The sequence below is a fragment of the Ctenopharyngodon idella genome, chromosome 10, assembly GCF_019924925.1.
Source record: "Ctenopharyngodon idella isolate HZGC_01 chromosome 10, HZGC01, whole genome shotgun sequence".
Classification (NCBI taxonomy): Eukaryota; Metazoa; Chordata; class Actinopteri; order Cypriniformes; family Xenocyprididae; genus Ctenopharyngodon; species Ctenopharyngodon idella.
Window position 1 is genome coordinate 41,213,004 of NC_067229.1, and position 19,595 is coordinate 41,232,598.

The 19,595-nt window shown below is 37.7% G+C and overlaps 1 protein-coding gene across 1 annotated transcript in view; it reads left to right on the forward strand.

The window, feature by feature from the left end:
* Positions 1–19,117, forward strand: part of LOC127521821 (reticulon-4 receptor-like 1) — a 123,533-nt gene extending 104,416 nt beyond the window's left edge. The window contains exons 2-3 of the mRNA XM_051911269.1: positions 12,880–13,331; positions 15,897–19,117. Coding sequence (XP_051767229.1) covers positions 12,880–13,331; positions 15,897–16,781 — 1,337 coding nt within the window. The 3' untranslated portion in view covers positions 16,782–19,117. The remainder of the gene's footprint in view (positions 1–12,879; positions 13,332–15,896) is intronic.
* The last annotated feature ends 478 nt before the right edge of the window (positions 19,118–19,595 follow it).

Consider the following 19,595-nt stretch of genomic DNA (forward strand, 5'->3'; position numbering starts at 1 on the left):
GTTGCTCATAATTGACTTTTGATTTTATTATGTGTACTCTGAATCAATTTTCCTGTGTTAAATGAGGCATAGATGAGAACGTGAAGGCTGGCATGTACTGTGTCTCTGGTCTGAACGATGCTTGTACAAAGACTTAAGCATAAGCCAGTCAGTGCTAAAAGGGTTCAGAAGGGTTTTCTCCCCAATCCATGGCAATTTATAACCGGAAGTGTGCACATAATCCAGCTCTGTACAAACACCAGTGGCCTGTAGTCACTGTCGGTCCATCTTGATGTGGGGCTTGACATCATGTGTTAAGAACTTCGGCTTTACACGGTACATTAGAATCGCCTCAGTATTATTACTCAGCTTTAGCTCAAAATATACGAGGCATCACTTCTTAAAATGATCCATGCAAAAGTGCAATTTCTACAAGCTCAAAAACAAGTTTTAATCCATTTAGTTTTGGTGTTTTTCCTTTGAATGTTTTTTACTGATTTGCACATATGCACACACGTATGCCTACTTGTTAGAGCGCCCGACTCCCACGCTGGAGACCACGGTTCGAGTCCCACTTGGAGTAGGTCAGTACAACTGGTTATATTTGGTGCCGTTGACCTGGATGGGAGTGAGGTTTAGGGTGGTGAGTGTAACTATCGTAGGCCAGAAAGAGCTGTGCATGTAAACCTGTTGGAGCGCCCAACTCCCACGCTGGAGACCACAGTTCGAATCCCACTTGGAGCGGGTCAGTACAACCAATTGATAATAAATCATCATGTGCATGATATGATGCATCTTGCACAGCACATTTGGTGCCGTTGACCTGGATGGGAGTGAGGTTTGAGGGGGTGAGTGTAGAGCTGTGCTTGTAAACCTCCATCCCCTGATATCCAGAGGCATTCTAGTGACTGACACTAGAGGCTGCAGTCTTAAGCCTCCTTGTTAGAGCGCCCGACTCCCACACCGGAGACCACGGTTTGAGTCCTGCTCGGATGGGGCAATACAACCGGTTACATTTGGTGCCGTTGACCCGGATGAGAGTGAGGTTTAGGGGGGTGATTATAGAGCTGTGCATGTAAACCTCTCTCCCCTGATCTCCAGAGGCGCTCTAGAGGCTGCAGTCTTAAGCCTCCTTGTTAGAGCACCCGACTCCCATGGCAGAGACCACGGTTCAAATCCTGCTCGGAGCTGGTCGAGTAGAACCGGTCACAATAGCAGTTGATTTTACAGCATAAATCTGGCAAATTATAACTACAATTTGTGGGCAGATTTGCTATAAGTATTCATTGTATAAATTCAGCAGTAGTCTAACAGGTTTCCAGACAAAAATACATGCGAAAGCTATTTCAACTCTACATATGTCTTGTTTTCTGACGAATTTCGAATGGCGGCCTTAGTTAATAAATCTTTAGATTGCACAACGGTGTTTCCTGCGTGCAAACAGTGAACACAGCGGGCACTGTTAAACAGACAAACAATTCTTAAAAACAGATTCTTTTTTAAGAGTAAGTCAAAAGAGTTGTGTACTACTCCCAAATGATGTATATACTATGCACCTATAATCCAGTGTACTCAACCGTGCAGTTTATGAATTCTGTAAGGTTATTTTGTCATCCAACATTGGCGTCTGCTAGTCCCTCTCCCTTTGTTACATTAGGAAAAGAAGTGTCCAACATTCCACACCTTGTTTTATCCCAGTAGTTAAGTGCATATTCTTGGTATTTAAACTTATTTTAACTGGGTATGATTGGTTACTAGTATATTGTCATTGTACGCTAGCCTATGTAGCCTACTGAAATGTTCTTTCAACACAGCACGAAACGCTTTTAAACAACTTTTTTCATCCAATGATTGTCCAATTTGTTAACTAAAAAATACATTTAAGAGCCACTGTCTTCCTAGGTATGCATTTTTAGTCTGTTGATTGCCTTTGAATCAGTTGTCATTCAACGCAACTCCTAATTTGTTTTCGGCATGCAGTAGAGAAAACAACGCAATGATACAAAAAAACACTTGCCATAAGCATATAACACAACACACTGATAAAGAAACAGACAGCGTCCCAGTTCCTGCTGACAGGGGCAGGAAATTGAGTTTGTCCAGAACAAAAGGAGAGAGTGAGCGCGCCAGAGAGAAACAGCGAGGTTCAGTATTGCCTCTCATTAAGACAGACAGTCAGCGCTCATAAGCGCTGTCATTGATATGCATGCGATCGCCTCAGCCCGTCCATCTGCAGCGGCACACGGCTGCTCGTCTATTCACTCAGACATGAGAAAAAAATTAAAGGACCCTTTATGTTTTATCTGTCTGACTGCTGAAAGGACGGAAAGACACGTACTGACAGACGAGCGCAGAGGGTCAGTAACACGTCGCTGGCACCGGCCTTTCAATTAGTCTCTCTGCAACAAGAAATCAGCTGTGTCGTATGGGAAGGAAGCAGACCCAAAATGCAACCCATAATAATCTCACTTATGCTTAAAAAATAAAAAGGTTCCAAAATGGAGTTTTCACAGATATGCCATAGAAGAACCAGGTTAGGTTCCCAAAGAACCTTTCAGTGAACAGTTCTTATTAAAAGAACTATTTTTTTTTTCTTAGTGTAAAGAACATTTTAGTAATCTAAACTACCTTGCTTTATATAGAACAGGGGTGTCCAAACCTGCTCTGGAGTGCCACTGTCCTGAAGAGTTTGGAGTCTGGAAGTTTCTAGTACACCTAGTAAGATCTTGTTTAGGTGTGTTTAATTGGTGCTGGAGCTGAACTCTGCAGGACAGTGGCCCTCCAGGAGCAGGATTGGACACCCCTGATATAGAATCTTTCGTGCAATGGAAGGATTCTATGGACACATGATAGACAATTCATTCACAAATTACAAGATATCTGACCAATTCTCTCACTTTACTGCAGTGATAGCATGATTTAAGAATATCCCATATAACAATGAGAATCAAGCTGTGTTGTTGCTGTAGAAATAAAATTACTAGTGCTAGATATAGTAGATATTCATTTATAGAGACGTATATACACACACACATTCACATTTGGTTAGAAATTGCTGTTTATATCACTTCTTTTGCTCCCCTTCATCTGCTACTGTATTGCTTTTTATGTTCCTTGTTCTCAGGCCATACTTTTATTCAGCGAGGAAGCATTAAATTGATCAAAAGTGACAGTAAAATATTTATGATGTTACGTAAGATTTCTATTTCAAATAAATGCTGTTCTTTTAAACTTGCTATTAATCAGAGATTCCTGAAAAAAAGTATGTTTTCAACATTGATAATAATAAAAAATGTTTCTTGAGAAGCAAATCAGCATATTAGAATGGATCATGTGACACGGAAGACTGGAGTAATCAGTAAAATCTTACAGACCTTTTTATGGAATCTTTTTTTTTTTTTTTTTTAATTCAGTCCACCAATTCAATATCAATTTCAATTGACTGACAAAATGAATTGTGCTTTGGGAATCCCAAAATTACAGTTTGTCTGCTTAAAGGGATAGCTCACCTAAAAATGAAAATGATCCCATGATTTACTTACCCTCAAGCCATCATAGGTGTACACGACTATCTTCTTTCAGACGAACACAATCAGAGTTATATAAAAAATATCCTTGCTCTTCCAAGCTTGATAATGGTAGCGAATGGCGCTCCTGATTTTGAAGTCCAAAAAAGTGATCCACACGACTCCAGGGTGTTAATAAAGGCCTTCTGAAGTGAAGTGATGGTGTTTTGTAAGAAAAATATACATATTTAAAACTTTATAAACTAAAATAACTAGCTTCTGGCAGATAGCCTATGCAAATCGACTTGTGGCAAAAGAGTAACTTCTGAAGAGATGTATGACTTAGATGTAGGAGTAGTGTAAGCTTAGATGCATCTCGTGGTTCAAACAAATAAGGCTGGGCAACAAACTCAAGCTCCTCTTCTCTTATATCCAAATCCTCTGATATCTCTCTTTAAAAATTCTCATTTTAGATTTCTAATTCATGACTGATGTTTTGTTTTGCTCTATCCTCTGCGCTTCCATGTTCATCAATGCGTAATGTCAGAGGTTACCCTTTTGGCGTAAATCGATTTGCTTAGAAGATTTGCCGGAAGCTTTTTCTTTTAGTTTATAAAGATTTAAATATGGATGTTTTTCTTACAAAAAGAATATAATCATATACACCTAGGATGGCTTGAGGGTGAGTAAATCATGGGATAATTTTCATTTTTGGGTGAACTATCCATTTAATTTCAAACTGACCTGGTTGTTTCTATCTGTAAAACGTTCCATATGAGCTTTCTCAAGAATCTATACTGTAAGTGTGGAAGAAAAGAAATAGTAATAGCAAAGAAAAATGTCTGCCTGCCACACTACAAGCATCTGTGCATCACAACGTGACGAAACTCAATCGCTCCCATTATAATCAACAAAGCTGTCAGTCATCAAAAATCAATCGTGCACTTTTGCACAGTTTTGCTGATTGTAATGGGAGCGATCTTGTTTTATTGTGTTGTTCACAGACAGTGTGTGGGAGAAAGAGCAAGACAGAAACAGAGTGGTTTTTAAAATGGAGGGACATGGGCATTTTAATAGACAACAATACTCGCTGGCAAATGGACAGAAACCCATTCTCATTTTTTGGCCAATTCGACAGGTCTGGCAGAGTCCAGAGATGTTTACTCAATCCATTACTGAGAAGGTGTGCAGCCACACCAAGAGGACATTGTTTGACTGGTTAGAATGACTCAGTGAACATCTGCTGGCTAGAAGCTGTAACTACAACATTCACATGACATTTACAACTCAGGTGATTGGTTGAAACCTTTCTGCTAAGTTCCCACGAGCAAATATTTAAATAAGCAGATTTCAAATTACATTTCAAATGACATGCACCACTTTGCCTTGCCTATTATAGACCTTCTTGTGCCGTACAGCCCACAAACACAGACAGATCCTCCCTTTTGTGATATTTCAATCTTCCTGCCCTCTCTCTGCCAGTCTGTAGTCCTTCATTGCAGTGTGGATTTTTTCTCTGTCGTTCTGCACAACATTACCCCAGCTTGTGTGTGTCCACTCTCCCCACGCCGTTCATTCAGACTGTCACCGCTGCATACACCCACTCTCGGCTCTGTTATTCCAGCCTCCTGCGGGGTAAAAAACACAATGTCGTTTGATGTATAACATCCATAATGACAGACGCACTTGAGAGGAGGAGGAATACAAACTAAGCTGAAACCACAAGTGTGAGCTCCTGAGTTAATTATGTGTTTAACTTCTATAGCAGCCATTTTCTATGCTAATTTTAGCCCAAAATCTGCAGAATGCATCAAAACATGGTAAAATATGTTAAGCAAAACTAAGAATACTATCAGTCCTTGGGGACTCTAACTAAAAGGCCAGCATTTGCATTTTATTTTGCTATTTCATTCAAGTAACTTGATTTGAGGTGCGGTCAGCGTTTAGCCTACTGTTGCTCTGCGAAATTTCACCGACAAAATCTCATTGACAGAAATTTGCAGTTTCGCATGAGGGCAAATATGTTCCCTACACAGATTTCGCACATTTTCAAGTTGGTCCCGTGAATTTGCCATGCTGACTGACCAAAAGCTGCTTGGTTTTAAAATGACGTATGATCTGTGCTTCAAACATCAATACACTATTGACAATTGAAAATGAAATGGCGATGTGAATCGTACGGAAACGTACAATTATTAAAAAAAGCAAGCATGAAGGTCCACCCCTAACCCCACCCCACCCCAAATCATAACCGCCACTGGGGCATAAAAAGATCGTAAGTTAACGTACAAATGAGGTTGTACGAACTCACACGAATTAGCCACCAATTTGCCGAAATGTGAAATGGTTACAAATTGCCATGAGATTGTGTTTGGTAGCTGAATGTATAATCAAATTAATCAAAATATTTATTAAACGAACATTCAAGGGACATGGAAAATGCGAGTTAAATGACAACCTAAATGACAAGTATTTGAATTCTGTTGAGCTTTCTACACATGAGCCTGCTTACAGTTTACAATAACACAATATTTCCGCTGTGACAGGAAATATCCTCAGTGGAAATAAAAGAATATTTTCTCAGTGACTTTGATGGTTAGGGCCCAACCGGTAGGGGCCCCGGTGGCTGGATCTTGCTAATGAGAAGAGACATCATAATATATTTAATGCACTTATTATCTACCAGAGTTATAATCCAAATGTATGAGACAGAGGGGGAAAAATGAGAATAGGAACAGAGCGAGAGGTGACCGGAAGGTTTTTCTCCGCCTCCCAGAACGTGGAGGGATTTCTGCAGCCTCTGTTATGTGATAAGAGAGAAAATCAAAGAGGGTCATTATAGAAGAGCGAATGAAAAACGAGAACAAAGGACAATGGATACAAAAAAAGGGGGGGCTAAAGATTTGTGTGCGGTTTGTCATTTGTGCATATTCAAGTCTACGGACAATAAACAAGTACACAATTGCACACAACCACATACATAAAGAGTCACTTTGCTGACAGATAAAACAACCCAATTAGATCTGAAACTAATTGAAATCCAGCCAAAAAGACATAAGAGAGAGAGAGAGAGAAAGGGAGTTACATGATCATTAAAGAAGAAGGGATAAATGAAGCCATGGAGATATTAAATGGAAAAAAGAGGATTAGTGATGATCAGTGTGAAAAAAAGATGCATTTAACATGCTCGGCAACACTGACATATGACTTTGTGACACTAAAAACGTATAATTAAAATGTATAAAAATGCATAATTAAACGTTGCCGTAGAATATAGCTAGCAGGCCAATGCTACGCTAGTAGATTGAACAGTTTGCTTTATAAACCTAAACTAACTAAAACACACACTCACACAAAACAAGACATTTTTTTTTAACAATATATAGTTTCCGTTTTATACTATTATACACTGTGCAAATGCACTGTAATCCTGAATAAGTTGGCAAAACTCAAATTTGAGAAATTCTGGCAGATTTTTTTTTTTTTTTTTTTTTTTTTTGGTACTCATACATTTTAATTGTTTTTAACTTGAAATGTTTGAGTACACTAATTCATACATTTAACTTAAAACATTTAACCTCAATGTGAACATTTTTATTTTATAAACTTAGCTAGCTATAACAAGCTAATTCATAAAATGCTAACTTGCTAATTTGCTAACATGTTAACAATAGCATGGTATAGCACTTGCTGAATAAGTGCAGCAATATAAAGCATTTAACATACTTGCTCTCAAACCAAGCCACCACTTGTCACCATGATGCTAACTCAAACCAACATTACCGGAAACTCTTCCAAATTAGCATAACAAAACATTAATCACTACTAAATCTCCCACTTAACATTAATCTTGCATAAAAAACATTATAACACTTAAATTTAGCATGTACTCTCCCTTTTGAGTGCCATAGGCAAAGCATGCTGGGGAATAAAAAACCCAGCCTAGTTTCAGTTGAACTTAAGTTCGTCTAAATGAAAAGAAATGAGTTCATACAACTCAAAACAATGAAATGGTTCAGTTTACTTAAAATGCATCAGTTCTGTGAACTTGAAAGAAAAAAGAAAGTGCTAAACACTCATAAAAGTTGATTTGACTGAACTAATTTAATTTAAGTTTGCCCTACTCAAACCAATTAATTATTTTGAGCGTTTACAGTGTGTTTGGGTTTGGTAAGATATTTGATCAAAATACAGTAAAAACAGTAATTTTGTAAAAAATGATCACAATTTAAAAGAACCGTTTTCTATTTTAGTAAAAGTTGTATAATATTTCAAAGTTGTACGGCTTAATATTTTTGTGAAAACAGTGATTCATTTTTTAGAGAGAGCAGCATTTATTTGAAATGGATTTTTTTTTTAAACATTATAAATGTCTTAAATGTCACTTTGACCAATTCAGCAAAGTCTTTGCTGAAAAAAAAAAAGTATTAAAATTGACTGGCACAAACCCATCAAAAAATGTGCCTTTCAATTACAATATTACCTTCAGAACAATTTCAACTACGAATTCATCACAAATCGCACTAAACTACCAGCTTTCAGCAAATCAATCCAATCTTGAGCTTTCATTACTAGGAAAATAATGATCTTTGCCCAGAGGGTTAAATTAAAATTGTTTGAAATTCTTCCGGACAGTTAATGGATGCTAGTTCTCGCCAGTAGGTGCTATGATGTCAGGCGGTCCTTAATCAGGGCTGTTTAACCTTTCTATAACCTGCAGAACTGATACGCAAATAAATTTTCATTTGCTTCAGGGGAAAAGAAGACGTGCTTTGACCTTTTATTTAAGTGTTAGTAATCTAACGCTTCTAAACGACCGTATTCATGCTCACCGGCCCTTCCTGTGCATTACGTGGAGTATGTATGTGTGTGTGCGCCAATTGAGGCCGAGAAACCAATAGAATGAGATAAAGAGACACACTGTCTAGAAGAGTTATTCAGGTGCAATACAGCATGGTAATACTCGCTGGTTTGACCTGAGTCCATTTTCATAATCAAATAAAGAGAATCCTATCAGACAAATTCAATTCATACAGCCAGCAATAGAGCTGTGTATTCAGCATTCATTTTCAGAAGAATACACTTCATTTCACCGGTCAAAGAGTATAATTTTGTTGACGTTTTTGGACTGCTGTAATAAAGATAAAGCAAAGTGAACATTCAAAAGAGGAAAAAGTCATGGGAAAAGCCTGGTGTCAAACAGAAAAGTAAACATTTAAATGCGAAGGATTACACGCGTCATCCGAGGCTGTGTGAGATTTCACGCTGTATTAGGCATCGGGTGCTATTTGAAACAAAGCTTGCTTGGAAAAGGTCATCCCTCAAGTTTGTGTAGACCGAGGAGATCAGTGTAATCTTAAATAAACACAATCATGTATGTCAAAGCATGTACAAACACAAACATTTGGAATATAATGACAATTTAAAATTTAAAAGATGAACCATTTTACTCACCCTCGTGTCGTTCCAGAGTTGTATGACTTTCTTTCTGTCTTCTGTTGCACACAAAAAGAAGAATTAATTCTGAAGAAAGATGGACGCTCTTTTCCATGCAGTTACAATAAAGGGTGACTGAGGCTTTCAAGCTATAAAAAGGACAATAAAACACCATATATGCATTATAAAAGTGGTCTTTCTGAATTATGTGCCTTCAGAAGACTTGAAAAAGTTGTAAAAGTGATTGCTAATAAACAAAATTATGCCATTATTCACTTAAAATCACTTAAAAGTTCTCCTTGGTGCATTCATGAAAGAACATTCACGTATCATTCTTTTTATTCTTTATAATAAATAGATCAATCCAGTTTGCAGAACTGGTCTGAATGATTTGTTTCATGAATCGCACTGATCTGATTTTTGAGTTCTCATTCTCAGTCTGGTTAACGGCCCACTGGGGGGACGATTAAGAGTCAATGACTTTGCTTGGCTTCAGAAGATCTGAATTATAGTGCGCAAATTGTATTAACCATTTTTATGATGATTTTTAAGCTTGAAAGCCTCAGTGTTCCTTCAATTTTATTGACTAGAATAATTCTACCTAACTTCTACTTTTGTGTTTCACAGAAGAACGTAAGTCACCGATTTGGAACAACATAAGGATGAGTAAATGATGACAGAATTTTCATTTTTGGGTGAACGGTCTTTTTAACACTACATGTGGTTATCCTGTCACGCTTCCTGGTGCTGAGAATGTGTGAGAGAATAGTAATGTTTCATATCAGTGTCAGAACACCCTGTGTTATGCCACATCACTCAGCTTTCTGCACGAGTTTACTGTCTCTGTCAATATCAATCTCTCTCCGTCTCTCTTAGAGAACTGATCCTTTTAGTTCTTGTGCATCTGAAATGACTCACACATTCCATCTCTTCCTCAAAACTCTTCCCACTGCGGTGCACCTCGAAACCTCTCTCTCTCTCATTCCCATTTCAATTCGACATCAAAGAGGTGAATCAATGCTGAGCCACTAACGTTCACTTACACAACAGCGCCCTTCATCGCAACCTCATCCTCATGGCTTTATCATGTATTCTTCTTATTCCTTCCCTTTCTCTCTCTCGCTTTCTCCCTCTGACATGCGTGTTTTTTTCTTTCAAGAAGGTTTTCGTTCTGATCTGTTGGATGCACACACACAAAAATGCTCATGTGTGCCTGCATTTAATTCCTCTGAAACCTTTAACATTGATTTTCTGCTTTTAAAGTTCAGCCTTGTGGGTCAGATATATTCAGAGATAGCTATAGATGGAGGTGGAAATTCTATTGTCACATGTAAGGTTGGACCAGGGGTTGACATATATGTATATTTTTATATGTCTATAAGTCTATAAGTGTGTATATAATATACTCCAACACACATACACACACACCCCGACCGTACCGGTCAAATGTTTTTGAAAGAAGTCTCTTCTGCTCACCAAGGCTGCATTTATTTGATCAAAAATACAGTGAAAATAGTAATATTATGAAATATTATTACAATTTAAAACAGGCTAACTATTTTCTATTTTAATATCATTCTAAATTTAATTAATTCCTGTGGTGACAAAGCTGAATTTTCAGCATCCAGTCACATGATCCTTCAGAAATCATTCTTATGTGCTGATTTGATGCTCAATAAACATTTCTTATTATAAATGTTGAAAACAGTTGTGCTGCTTCATATTTTTGTGGAAACCATAATACATATTTTTTTCAGTATTCTTTAATGAACAGAAAGTTAAAAAGAACAGCATTTATTTGAAATCTTATAACATTATAAATGTCTTTTTGTCTCCAACTCTCATTTTTGATCAATTTAATGCTACCTTGCTGAATAAAATTAATACTTTTTTTTAAAAATAATAATACAGTTTGACCGGCATTGTTTATATTTATTTTTTGCTTTTGATGCAATCAGTATGCTTTATATTTTTAATAAACTATATATTGTATTTTATATAATATTATAAAATGGTTAGTTCCTGTCCTTGATTCTTATTGGTCAATAGCTGTGTTTTATTCACGATAAAACACAGCTGTGACTGCTTCACGGAACGGTTCTGTGTATCACTACAGAACACCCTTAGCAACCACTCTTAGCAACGTAAACTGTATGTTCTCAATTGATATTGTTCATTGAAGCTTACTGTGTTATGTAGAAGAGTATTGTGAGAAACAGATCAAGTGAGCGAGTTTATTACCTGCATTCAGATTTAGCATTTTCCTTCAGGTCAATCCTATGTTCATAATAAAAAATATGTTTAAATGGCCGCTGCAATATCTTGTCCTTTTAACAGTTATGGTTTTCCCATGACTGACAGCGCTAATCAAAGCATTTGTCAGTTGCGTCTTGTTCCGTGTTCACAATTCCGTCTTTTTCAAAGTCTTCGCTACTGACTGACACACTCATAAAGACAATCTTTGCCGCCATCTAATGGCGTAATAATGTAACTTCTGTTGCTTTTTTCAGGCGGAAGGAAAGCTTTTAGTGAAAGTTTACTTCATGAAAGTTGCATTGATACATATTTTTGGCTTTAATATTTGTATTGTGTGGTAATCGTTTTATAAAAGCAATAAGGTATGAGAGGCTGTGCTGTATCGTGAATAAGTCACGGCTGAAGGCCCTTGTTAGGCACGACGTGAAGCGGAGTGCCTGCAACCCCTTCAGCCGTGACTTATTCACGATACAGCACTAGCCTCGAGTACATATGCTTACATATACAATAGATAGATAGATAGATAGATTGATAGATTGATTGATTGAGAGAACCTGTCTGAATGATTTGTATACCTATACAGATATTCATAATATACTACATAGAATTAATAGCCCATAATTTCAGATTATCAATCATATAATTTAAATTTAATTCATGTAAAGCTTTATTTACACTCACATTTGCCTCTTGTCTTGTTAGTTAATTCTGGACCTTGACTTTTCTAATTATTTCTAAATTGGACAATCAAATAAAATTATAATCATATGTAGTAGAATTTCTTCATGGGAAACCATTAGACGAATAGTGTTTTTATAAGATAACCTTACTGAAAATAGTTGCTCACCGGCATATATTGTGTTTGAGGATGTAGGTCTTTATCTTGACTATGAAAGTCAACCAGCTGATAGCAGCTGATGTTTTCTTTTCCTTCTTCATTCTATCACCTGATGGAGTTTTGGTTCCTTGCCACTGTCGCTTCTGGCTTGCTTAGTTGGGGACACTTAATATTCATCAATATTATTGATTTGACTGCACTGACACTATTAGATGAGAACTGAACTGAGCTGAATGATGAGAGCACTGTATTCTGCAGAACGGCTTTATAGATTAAATGTACTAATTTATTAATTGATGATCTTTACAACGGAACTAAATCAACACTGAACTGACTTCAGCTGAACAATGACATTATTTTTTTTAGAGCTGCTGTACAGCCGAAATGTTTGTTTATTTGTTTATGATTTAACGCCACGCAAGCTACCTCGGCTATATTCATGGTAAGAATGAGATTTTTTTTTTTTAAAGGAAAAAAATTAAATTGGGTTTTTAAATTTGATCTTAGATAGATATTCTAAAACTATATCAGGCCTTACTTCTTTAAAAATCTTTTCATAAAAGTGAACAGAAAAAAAAGAGTTCTAACAGATTTCAAACTATCATAATCCATCAAAATATGCTTTAGCCGAAATGAACTCTGTTTGCATCATTGAATCATTTTCCTGTTATCACTGTAAAGCTGTTTTGACAACAATCTGTATTGTATAAAGCGCTATATAAATAAAGTTGACTTGACTTGATATTTGCTGAAGGTCCATCAGCTAGAACAGCACTAATCTGCACTAAAGTAGTTTGGAAATCCTTATTTTCCAAGGTTTTTACCCTGATTTTTTGTTGTTGTTTTGTTTCTGTTTTTCCATAGGCTGTGGTCTGGAGTTTCTCCTGGTGCTGTGTGGTTTAGAGTTGACCCAGGCGTGTCCGCGTCACTGCATCTGCTACGACTCTCCCAGCACGGTGAGTTGCCAGGCTCACAACTTCCTGGTGGTTCCAGAGGGAATCCCGGCCCAGAGCGAGCGCGTCTTTCTGCAAAACAACAAGATCCAGCGACTGCTGCAGGGCCATTTCAGCCCAACCACCGTCATGCTTTGGCTCTACTCCAACAATATCTCATACATCCAGCCCTCCACATTCATGGGCTTCACTCGCCTGGAGGAGCTCGATTTGGGGGACAACAAACACCTCCGCTCTTTGGCTTCGGACACTTTTCAGGGCCTGACCCGACTCCACGCTCTGCACCTCTACCACTGTGGCCTAATCACTCTGCCCGCTGGGTTGTTTGAAGGGCTGCACAACCTGCAGTACCTCTATTTACAGGTAGGTGTCACTTTCAATGTTTTGGAAAAATAGATCTGGGTCATTTTAAAAACAGGTGCCATTTAAGTCTCTTATACAGTAGAACTTATACAATAAAACTAACTTTAACAAGAAATAGCTTATGCCAACATTTATTATGTGCTACTATTTTTCTTTCTTCATGAGGATGCCTTTTTTGACAACTCACAACCCCTGTTTCTCCTCACCATACATGCAATATAAACTTTAATATAAATGTTTATAAATTCTGACATTTAAAATCAAGCCATGTAACATTTCTGAAGGCATAATTATATATTGACAGTAAGATAGTTGTTGTAGTGGTTAAGTTTAGGTATGGGGTAGGATTAAAAGGAGGGTTCACCCACAAATGAAAATTCTGTCATCATTTACTCACACTCAGTTTGTTCCAAACCTGTATGAATTTCTTTGTTCTGCTGAACACAAAAGAAGATATTATGAAGACTGTCGGCCAGTTGATAGGCCCCATTGACTTCCATAGTATTGGTTAGTTTGGTTACCAGCATTCTTCAAAATATCTTCTTTTGTGTTCAGCAGAAGAAAAAAAATTCATACAGGTTTGGAACAACTTGAGGGAGAGTAAATGATGACAGAATTTTCATTTTTGGGTGAACTATCCCTTTAAAGGGATGTAGAATATGGTCATGTAGAATAAGGCATTAATATGTGCTTTATAAGTACTAATAAACCAATATGCTAGTAATATGCAAAGCAACTAGTTAATAGTGAATATGCTTTCCCTAATCTAAAGTGGACTAAGATGGCACATAGCAATTTATTAACACTTAAACACATTTGTCCTATAGAATTTTTAAAATAAGACAAATGTCTGTGTAAAACTGGAAATGGCACCATTTCACAGAATGACTCATCTATAGAGAACACTCAAGAATCAATGGAACTGAAAGTTACCATTTAAGATTCCCGAGTTTCCTGTGATATTAATATGTCTGTTCTGCTAGGTCTGACGTTCTGTGTAAATATATCATATTTAGGTCCTGCTCAGCCAAATTGAGTGTGAATTTATAAGACGCTTGGCTTGGCACATTTGTGCTGACACTTTAAGAAATCTAACTGGATACAATACCGTATTTAAGAAAGTAAAAATGCCCTCTTGAATGGATTTACTTTTTTTTTTTTTTTAGACTGGAAAGTGCTCCCGGTTTGAACTGTTGCTAAGGAATCATCTGACTTTCCAAATAAATCTAGATAAGATCTGCTCAAAATGTTCAATATCAGCCTTGGCAGCAAAAAGTGCTGCACTAAAACGATGACCAGAGACAATATTTCGTTCTAATGAAAATGTCAGAAAGGTAACATACTCTTCAGGGGCAAATAACATTACAGACACACAGCTCTTGGAATTTGATTTATGTATAAGGTTGAGTGTTTCTGACCTTTCATGAGGTTTCATAAGGATATTCATATGCATACAGTTATGGGTATTTCAGTTAATCTACCTATCTGAAAAAGGTTTACATAGTACAAAAAAAACAGTATCCAAAATGTTTGATCTGAAAGTGCCATACATATATTTTAGAATGCATTTCACATCTATTATTAAACTGGCTGAGGTGTAAAAAAAAATACTAAAATATTACCTAATTTTTAATAAAAAAATATAATATATTAAAAAAATCTACTCTGAAAGCAAAATGTGTCAAGACTGTACAGTACCTTCCACCTGAACGTACAGTGCTTTCCGCTTGTCTCGTCCCAATTTCACAGTGTTTAGTTTCTCATATTGTTCAAAACCTGATAAAAAATGAGGCATACTGATGAGGAAGGATTACTGTGAGGGGTTGTTTGGCATACATATGCGAACAAACAATTAGATAAAATAAATTCACAATATTAATCACTTTCATTCTTATCACTCGCGTGCAAATCCATGAAAATAGCATACCATCAAGCATGTCTAAATTTGCTGACCCCTTGAGATCATTAATACAAATGCAAAGGTAAGGAATTCACACATACTCTTTAAATATATTTAACCTTAATACACTATGTCCTGAGAACAGAAAGATTCTTATAACAGAAATATAAATGAGAAGGGAAAATCTAATATATCTAATAAATAGAGTCATCTTTGAACTGCCTTTATGAAGAGGAAGCATTCGCATGATTTGATTTGGTGTTTTTCTGCAGTTTTAATCTTATCAACATCATCTAATCTCATCAACAACAAAAACATTTTTTTTTTTTAATTTCACAGACGATAATAAAAAAGACAAAAAATATGATAATTGAGCCATTTTAAATGAAATTATAATGTTAAAAATATGATGAGAAACTAATAATGCTGTGACATATTAACAATGCACTAAGTGTTTTTAGTGTTTTCTCATTCAAACGATTCAATTATAATTTGAGCTGTTTTAGTAAACAGGCTAAAGACAAGATGAAAGATTGACTAAATTGAACAGGACATTTTATCAAAAGACAAAAACAGAAATAACACTGTTGCTTTGTATATTCATATCTGTGATTTGTTTTTTTGCTGCCGCTACTGACTGTTGGTGTTTATCTGGCATTCTGCAGAACAACCAGCTGGAGTTTCTTGAGGATGACATGTTCATTGATCTGCTGAATCTCAGCCATCTATTTCTGCATGGAAATCGGCTGTGGAGCCTCCACCAGAACACTTTCCGTGGCCTAGGGGCCCTCGATCGCTTGCTGTTGCATCAAAACCGGCTCCAGTGGGTTCACAAACAGGCTTTCCACGACCTGCGGCGCCTGACGACGCTCTACCTGTTCAACAACTCCTTACCTGAGCTGCCAGCTGAGTGCTTGTCTCAGCTGCCGGCGCTGGAGTATCTCCGTCTCAATGACAACCCTTGGGAGTGCGACTGCAAGGCCGTGCCGCTCTGGGATTGGCTGCGGCGCTTCCGTGGCTCCACCTCCGCGTTAATATGCGTGGCTCCGCCGGAGCTGGCGGGAAAGGATCTGAAACGGCTGACAAAAGAAGAGCTGCCTTCCTGTACGGGCTCGGAGTCGCTCCACCAGAGCAAATCCAGCAGCCAGGGGGATGTGGGGGTGTCGCTGAAGAAAGATCATCATCACCGATCACATAATCGTCATCATCAACCTCACCTGCCACATCAGGATCAATACTACCCCACCTCCCCGTCGCCACTCCCTCGACCGCCCAAGTCGGGACGCAACAGGAACTGCACGAGGCATCGCAGCCGCAAGGGCAACGGTCAGAACGAAGTGTATAACCAAAAGGAGTTAGCCAACAAGGAATCGGACGACAAATATGACCGGTCAAAACCGAGACGAAAGAACAAGTGCATCCCACAGACTTCGGTGGGGCCCCCTAGTGGTGTGCTAAGCTCGAACAGCGGGTCGGTGTCCCTCTTGGCACCTTGTTTCATCATCCCTCTTTACTTATTGGTGTGTCTCACTGCCCTTATTTTCCGCTGAGCCTGTGGAAGCCTCTACAAATGGTTTTACCGAAAAAAACTCAGCCCTCTGTCTACTCTGGCTCCTACACTTCAGTGTGCGAATGTGTGTGTGTGTGTGTGTGTGTGTGTTCATGTGTACGTTGGCGAGCCCCTTTTGAGGGACAGAGGACTTGTGCAAAGTTACAGGCCTGGAATTAAACCGGAGATGCGAAGACACTCTGGGGTTTGTGGGCAAGAGACGGGACACTATATGGACTACTCCTCGATCATCACCATTTTTACACCATTTCCTGTTGCTGCTGATAGATCAGGGCATATCAGTAAAAAAAAGAAAAAGTGCATTTGTTAACTACATTCGGTTGTACATCACACCTCTACAGAATAATTAGCAGCCCTTTGTGGTCAAGCTTACCACCATTAAAACCTCCGAATCCTTGTCCTGACCTTCGACCTGAACACAGGCTGCAGCCCAGAGGGAGGGAAAGTGTGAGAGAAATACATAAACAGACTATTTACACAAATGTACATGGAACTGCTGCACAAATGCGTTAGCATCTCAGCGGTTTCTGTGGGAGGGTTGTTGTTAACACCTTTAGCACCTGACAAGATAAAAATTAAAGCTAAGCACACAGGAGAGGGATTGTGTTAGTTATGAGGTTGTTGTTTTTAATATATATACAAGAAAAATGGTTGCATGTGCAATATTCGCACAGTTCATTCACACAGGCCCAACAAATGCTAACAGGGTTAGCATGCTAATCCAAAAAAACCAAAAGTTGTTTGTTGTCGCAATGTGAATTAGCACTCACATTCTACTGTTCTGAAGCTGCTATGCTGGCGTACTTTAAGGTCAGTAGAGAGGAAAAAGTAGAGTTTATGAAGGATTATGGGGTGGCTCTGGGTTTGTCTGTGTTGTTATTCGTTGATTGTGCCCTTAAGATAGTATTTTGCATAAAAACTGGAAGGAAAAAGTTAAGACATGGAAAGGTCAAGTGGAGCTCATGCAAAAAGCATCATGTGTTATCTCTTACTCAGCTGCAATAATGTGCTAACCTAGAAGGGAAACAACAACACTACATTAATATCTGCATATGACACAGTTTGGGAAAATGAAACGTCTCACAAAGGGGGAAATAGAGCTGTGCTGAGTTATGACGTTGAGGCTAACCTGGAAGACTAATTTGCCATAGGTTCCCTCAGGAAGTTCCTATGGGTTTCTGGAATAGCAGTTTTTGATTTATGAATCAAACATTTAGACTTTCTTGATGATATACTGTATGAATAGCACTAATGAGGAAAAGAGCAGATGCTGTGCTACCATCTATCACTGTAAAACATTATTTTTATGATTTTAACATTTTTTCTTTTGTCAAATCAACTTAATGTGGTTCAGATAACATAATATTTAGAGTTTCTGTTGATTAAACCAATCACCTTCATTGTATTAACTCAAATTTTTAATTTCAATGAACACCAGGTAACATACTTTTACTTTTTTTTTTAAGTTAAACCAACATTTCTTTTTTACAGTGTATATAAACCTTTTCAAACCAAGTATATGTTTATACATATATACGCACACACAGTAATATATATATTATTTATAATAAAATGTGACAAATATAATGGTACCCACAGGCTTTATTTTACTCATAAATCAAAAACCACCTTCTGAAAACCCATTAGAAAATCCAGAGGGAAACCATAACCCAAAAATGCCAATTCCCATCCAGGTTTTAGGAGTACAAACTGAACAGCTTCATATAGAAAGCCAACGCAAGTTCTGAGGTAATAATCCTTGCAATCCAGATTAATCCTTGCAAGCCATAGAAAAACATGTCTGTCACTCACCATCTCTGACCTCTGCCGCTGTTAAGCCATTGAACACATGTTTGAATTGGCATCCTAATTCTGAGAGATAAATTGCCAATGAAAAGTCACAGAGCCTCTTCTGGACAGGTGAGGTAATAGCACTTTCCCCACCTCTAACTTGTCCCCCGTTAAAGACTCTCTACCTTTATACAAAAGTGAACTGAGAATATTATGACATGTCCATTGTGAACATTTATTTGTCTGAGAATATGTCACTTACTAACAAAAGACTGTGTGTATAACATTGTCGGGGGAAGGATGAAGTTATTTTGTATTCATGTACCTTTTCTTTGTACATTGTCGTCAAACTGCAATTTTAAACATACAAGTGCACCATGTTAACACTTTTCCTGTCCCGTCCTCTGTCTGTCCTTCATATTTCTTCCTCCCTTTTTCATGACTCAAATTTTCTGTCTGTTATGAAACACCACCAGACTCAAAAAGCTGTTTCTAAAGAACATTAAAGAGAAATGTGGTCTCACAGCTGATGGTTTTGGATGCCTCTGTTTGGATTCTGGTATAAATCAGGTGATGTTTAACCTGGGAAATGATCACACAAGAAAGAGCTTTTCATTTCTGGACCAAATGATTTTACTGCAGAATAATAATTCACATTAAATCAATTGGTTGATTTTTAAATTCTGAATATAAAAGGCAGACAAGATATAGCGCTTTCTCAATTGCATATATTTTACGTACTCTCACACACGCAGTGGAAATAATTGAACAGATATATATTTCAAGCATAATTTCTTCAGGGACTTGCAGGACATCTTTCAAAAGACAGACATATTTTATTGAAACCTGAGGGGGAATTCTGTTACAGAGACAGATAGTAAAACCCATTCAAACTGTTGCTAGGCTATGACAGTAGTTGATCTGAAACAGAAAACTGACTGTGGAAGAATATGAGTTTATGCTAACGCCTGCTATAGCGCCCCCTATGGTTGGGGCCTATCGC